General features: G+C 43.1%; 1 protein-coding gene across 1 annotated transcript in view; it reads left to right on the top strand.

The window, feature by feature from the left end:
• Window positions 1-5,832: 5,832 nt before the first annotated feature.
• The window catches only part of SLC18A2 (solute carrier family 18 member A2), a 28,573-nt gene continuing 28,405 nt past the window's right edge, over window positions 5,833-6,000 (top strand). The window contains exon 1 of the mRNA XM_027655325.1: window positions 5,833-5,953. Coding sequence (XP_027511126.1) covers window positions 5,833-5,953 — 121 coding nt within the window. The remainder of the gene's footprint in view (window positions 5,954-6,000) is intronic.

Below are 6,000 nucleotides of genomic sequence, written 5' to 3'. Positions count from 1 at the left end.
TTCCAGCTTTTAATGTGCTTGGCAGAGCCACTTTCCTTGTCAGATGAAATGTGTCAGAGCTAAATGTCTCCATCACTAGCCCGTGGTCAGTGACACCAGAGTAGACAGACAAAGCCTGCACACAAATGCTAACAGCTTCCCTGGCCATCTGCAGTGTCATGGCTCTCCTGGACAGCTCCTGAGGACAGACACATCAAATCCTCAGTATCATGTGGCTCTTGTTAATGTTTGCTCTCAGGAATGACAAACATTTTGGGTGCAAAAAGCCAGCAGGGAAATGAGGATTTCTGGGGTGTGGGTCTGAAGGGTCAGCCTTTGCCTCCTCTCCTGACACAGACAGGCATTAACAACAGAGCACGGACAGACAGGAGGAGCAATCAGGACCAGTGTTGGTATCTGACCCCTCCTTCATCAGTTCTCACCTTCTTTAGGTTAAATTTTCAAGTAAGTCTAAAAGATATACCTGGTATAACAGGAAACTACTGCTACTGATCAAGCATTGCTGGTGTTAGTTCTGCCATTACTTTAGCTGCTGCATCAAAATGTAGAAAAACATTTTCCCATCTGTAGCTAAATACTGTTTTCATGCTATAACATGCTGGCTTAAGTATTGCAGGCTGTGTGTTTTCTGCAGGGGGTTCGATGGGGAGCAGGGTAAGGGGTGTTTTTCTGCTCAACCAGTTCCCCGACTCCGGGATCATAAAATATTTTTTCTACTTTGAACAGCAAAATAGTTTGAAAAGTGAATTTTAGAAGAGGGATGTTGTACTGTAGAATACAATTTCCTGGTTTTGAAACACACAGAAAATTTCAAACCCTCACTGAAACCCTTACAATACTGTTCCCCAGCCATATCAGGTCTCGGGTTTGTTTGTTTTCAGCATGAATGGTGCAGAGCAAACCTGAAGGAAAAGCATCTCAGGCTGCCATTGCTATTTTGTATCAAGACCATGTGTTAACCATATTTTAAAATAAGTGCCCTAACTTGAAAAACTGTACTTTTTAACAGGTTAAATTATTTACTGCATAGAGGTAGCCCATGTTATTATGTATTGCAGTCTAGGATTTTGTCCATGACATTTTTGTATGTCTATGATCTCCCATAAACACCACAACAAAGCATCACCTATTTATGTTCATATCTTCATCTGCTGCTCTTATGCTACAGCCTTCCTACATCTGTAAAACCCCCTGCACAGTTTCTGGGTGGATGGTGAAATGTCTGCCCTGTATTCTGACATTAAAATAAACACTGTTTTTTTCTATGCAAAGGGGGCCATATTTTACTCCTTTTTAGCAGACACAAATGAGTTATGTAATATCTCTTCTTCCACAACCCTTTTCTCCACCCCAAGCCTTTCCAGCTTTAAAAATTATCCCCTTGTAGTGTCAGACCTGGTTATCACACACACAGTTGTTCAGCTAAATAAATGTTTAACATTATAGATGAATTGGTAAGTGATTCTCTTAAAAGTGGATTTTCTGCTTTTTTTGGTCTCTCCTCTGATTATTACATGCCATAGTGAGCAATCATATATATATATATAAATATAGATATAGATATAGATATAGATATACACACTCACACATATACTTTCTGTAGGTTATACGACAGATAAATTCAATTCCTACCCTCAAAACCTGGAGAGGGGAGATACATTATTCAGTGGAAGTAACTACCACACAGTCTTACCACAGAGTAATTAGTAGCATGACTGTCGGGCACAGATTAAAAAGTCTGGAAAGAGCTGCAAAGGGTAAAAAAGCTGACTAAGTGTATTACTTGTTATTAGTAAAACATAAGCTGCCAGGTATGTCTTCCAACTTAAATTTTAAGAATTATTTATAGCAGGAATTTTCCCCAATAGCAATAACTGCAAATGATTAATTCATACGGAAAGCCAAGTTAATTATGAATTATTGCAAATTAAACTCTAAGCACTAAAAATAAACATAAATCTTAAGAAATGACAGCTTTAAAAGGGATTACTTTTACCAAAGAAGCCAGCAAAGTAGTGCATTTCTCAGCCTGGGTTGTGAGAACCAGAAATGTTTTTTTCTAAATTTCAGCATTTAAGGAACCTGTAGGCAAACAAGCAAAATGCCACTTCTCCCTGGTGCTTGCTATAGAATCATAGAATGGTCTGGGTTGGAAGGGCTCTTAAAGGTCATCCAGTTCCAAACCCCCTGTCAAGGGCAGGGACACCTTCCACTTGACCAGGTTGCTCAGAGCTCTGTCCACCCTGGCCTTGGACACTTGCAGGACTGGGGCAGCCACAGCTTCTCTGGGCAACCTGTGTCAATGTGTCACCACCGTCACGGGGAGAAACTTCCTCCCAATAACTGATTTAAACCTATTTTCTTTCAGTTTGAATCCATTCCCCCTTGTCCTATCACTACAGTTCCTGATGAATGACATTGTGGTGCTTCCCATGATGGCATCCAGGACATCTTGATTCAGAGGAATTTTCAGCTGAGGTCAGAATTTTGACTGCTAATAAGTGCTATTCTCCAAGACAATTTCCAGGCTGGTGCTCATCTGCAGTGTCACTGCCTGTATGCACATGGCTATTTTATTTGTCTGTGTAGCTCCCTGGGCTGTGCAGGCTCTGTGCACAGCAGAAGTGGTTCAGGAGAACCTGCTACTCAATTTGCCAAAGCCTGAGAGCCACCTACCACACCGAAACACTTTTATTCATTGTCAGCTTTATGATACTCCATGCCTTTAAACCTGTGCCCTAATGGCTTAGGGGTGTTTGACTCAGAGGAAAGCATTTATAAATCCTCAAAAGTTTTATTTCTAAAATGATTATTTCTAATAAATGCTTTTGGAACTAATTTCAGATTTTATTTCTTATTCCAATTTATTTTTATAAGTTTATTATTAATTTATTATTAAAATTAATAAAAAGATAATATTATTAAGTAGGGGTATAATAAGTACATGTAGAGTTTAAAAGATAGACAAAGCAAACAAAAAGTAGAGACTTAACAAAAGAGATGGAGCTGCCCAGCATTTTTCATAGCATGAAATTTTGCTCAGCTGTTCTGTTGAAAGTTCAAATAACACCTGGGAAAAATCTCATGGCTTTTCTCCCCTCCTTTTTGACCAATCTGAATTAAAAATTATATAACAGTAAAAAGTTCAATAGGAAAACCAAATCATCAACAGCTTGACTGTACTCCTCTTCCTTTTCTGCTTGGTTTTCAGTAGACACAAAGATGACTGATTAAAGATAAATAGATATTGGTAAAGGAATCATTATTTGCCAGAATACAGGGTACACCTGCAGAGTAGCAAACCCAGCAGGCTTCTGACCTGCTCATTTCCTAGAGGGAACCACTATTTCATCACCTAGATTAGTCAAGCAATAATATCCATGCATAAATAGGCACCTTTACATTCAAATAAATGTTTTCAAGTGCTCTCCTGCTTATCCATGCTAATAGCACAGGTATGATTTTGCATATGTATTTTAGCATTATTTGTCAAACAATCAATTAGCTGAAAGCAAGGGAAACTAGGAGGGCAGAAAGGAGGAGTGATGTAAAATCCAGAAGTGACCAGATGCTGTCAGTGTGAGTGTCATGGATGGATGAGGAGGAGAAACATTCCAGAAGAAAGGACTCAGAGGGGAGACAGGAGGAAGGGGAGGTTCGACTTCTTACGTTGACGATGCATAGAGATGGAAATAAATTGCTTCTCCAGTCATGTCCCTCATCAGAAGTGGCTGGAAAAGCATCTTATTTCTCTCCACATCTGCTTTTTGACCCGTGACAAAAACAACAGCACCTCCGTCGATGAACAATTCACCTCCTGTGAACTGCTGGGAATACAAAATACCCAAACCCATGTTTTCCTAGTAGAATATTGCCACTGACATTCCACTGACACACATCCCATATTAATGCTGCTTCTGCTGCTGACCAGAGCTGGTGCTCCCCTTCTGCTGCTGCAATCCATGCAAGATCTCAACCAAACAATGTAATTTGTTGACTAGGTGACTTCAGAATCTGATGCTCAGAAGATGAAACATTTCTCCTTAGTCCAGTCCAGTAGATTGTACTTTTATATTTCCTCTGAGTACTGAAGTCCTGTTTTGGAAATTCAGCTTCAAATGTGAATATGTTCAACTCCTGCCGGTTAAAAAAAAACCCAAACCAATCATAAGCCATCATTCAAGAATCAATAGCTTACTGATAGCCTTGGGTGATACTTGTCATGTGCTAGCATAACAGGTTCCATATGAAAATAATACATGGTGGACAAGTCAAGTAAAATCAAAGCTAGCTGTACGCAAACACAGGAGAGGTGAGCTGTCAGCACATCCTCTCCCACCTTTCATTCTTTTTAGAAACATCTGTGTATAGCCAATAACTCACTACTGAAAATTTACTCCCATTCCCAAGGCCTATTAAACTTCACCCAGAGATGGATTAAAACCTAAGACAGCAATCTAGACCATAAACAATTATCTTCTACTGTTACTGACACTGGCAAATTTCCAGTGTAAATGTCTTTTGTTCTCAAAGTGGGTGTTCACAGCCTGAAATGACTGCTGGCACATAGGCACATAGGGTAAGTTTGAGCACTGCTTCCTATGAAACCTGCATTAGTAGTGAAATCACATGGCACTGAAAATGGGCACCACTGAACTGATAAACACACAGCAGGCAAAGGTAGCTGCAGAAATAAACTGCTTGTATGTACAGTGATGATGTCATTACCTTCAGGGTGACATTTGGATCTGGGGCTGTTGAACTCCTCAAGAGACTTCCCTTCCATTCAGTGGGCTTTTCCAAAAGTGAAGCTCAGTGAGGACAGTGCAGCAAGGAACAGTTCACAAAGTTCACCGTTGGGTGACTAAAAGAAAATAGTGTGTTATGTGGTATAAAAGACAAAGTTTTTCAAGAACATAACCCTTTGTTTCTTGGTCAGTTCAATGTAGTCAATCTCTTTTCTAATATAAATTGAGAAGAAATTGATAAGGCTGAGCCAAACCCTTGCAATGCCTTGCAGAGCAGACAAGAAAAATTGAGGGGAGACCTCATTGTGGTCTTTAACATCCTCATGAGGGGAAGTGGAGGGGCAGGTACCCATCTCTTCATTCTTGTGACCAGTGACAGGACTCAGAGGAATGTCATGAAGCTGAGTCAGGGAAGGTTTAGATTGGATTTTTCTCCCAGAGAGTGGCTGGGCAGTGGAATGGGCTCCCCAGGGAAGTGGTCACAGCCCCAGGACTGACAGAGTTCAAGAGGTATATGGACAACTCTCCAGGCACACTGTGTGATGCTTGAGGTGTCCTGCATGGAGCCAGAAATTGGACTCAATGATCCTGATGGGTCCTTTCTAACTCAACATATTCTATGATTCTAAAATTAGATTTCCTAATTTTAGGGAAAGAATCAGTCAGTGGCAGTTGTTTCATGTGGCTCACCAACAGGACACCCTGATGGGCGCTGGAGTGTATCAGCAGCGAATTCTCCCTCCCGCACCTCTTTCGGCACATCCCGTGGCCCGCAGCCCGACCCGCAGCCCACTGCTTGTCCCGGAGCATCCCTGCCCGGGGCGGGAGAGAGGGGAAGGGAGAGGAGGGGAGCGCAGGGGAGTCCCCCCGCCTCGCCCCGCTTCCAGCACTCCCTGGGCTCAGACGGGGACCAGAGGTGCCGCCTCCTCGCCCTCCCCTTCCTCCCCCTCCTCCTCCTCCTCCTCCTCCTCCTCCCGCTCCTGCCCGGCTGGCAGCGAGCGGCTGGAGCGGCTGGAGCGGCGGGAGCGGAGCTGCCGCCCGTGTCCCCCCGGCCCCGAGCCCTCCGTGTGTCCGCAGCCGGATCATGGCTTGGGGCGAGCTCGGGCTCCTGCGCTGGCTGCGGGAGAGCCGCCAGTCCCGCAAACTCATCCTGCTCATCGTCTTCATCGCCCTGCTCCTGGACAACATGCTGCTCACCGTGGTCGGTAGGTGGAATGGGCTTGGGTTTGTTTTCTCTCCCGGTTTATGCCTG

Source organism: Corapipo altera, unplaced genomic scaffold, assembly GCF_003945725.1.
Source record: "Corapipo altera isolate COAL_440 unplaced genomic scaffold, ASM394572v1 180, whole genome shotgun sequence".
In the NCBI taxonomy this organism is placed as follows: Eukaryota; Metazoa; Chordata; class Aves; order Passeriformes; family Pipridae; genus Corapipo; species Corapipo altera.
Note: the sequence above shows the minus strand (reverse complement) of the source record. Positions and strands in the feature narration are given on the sequence as shown.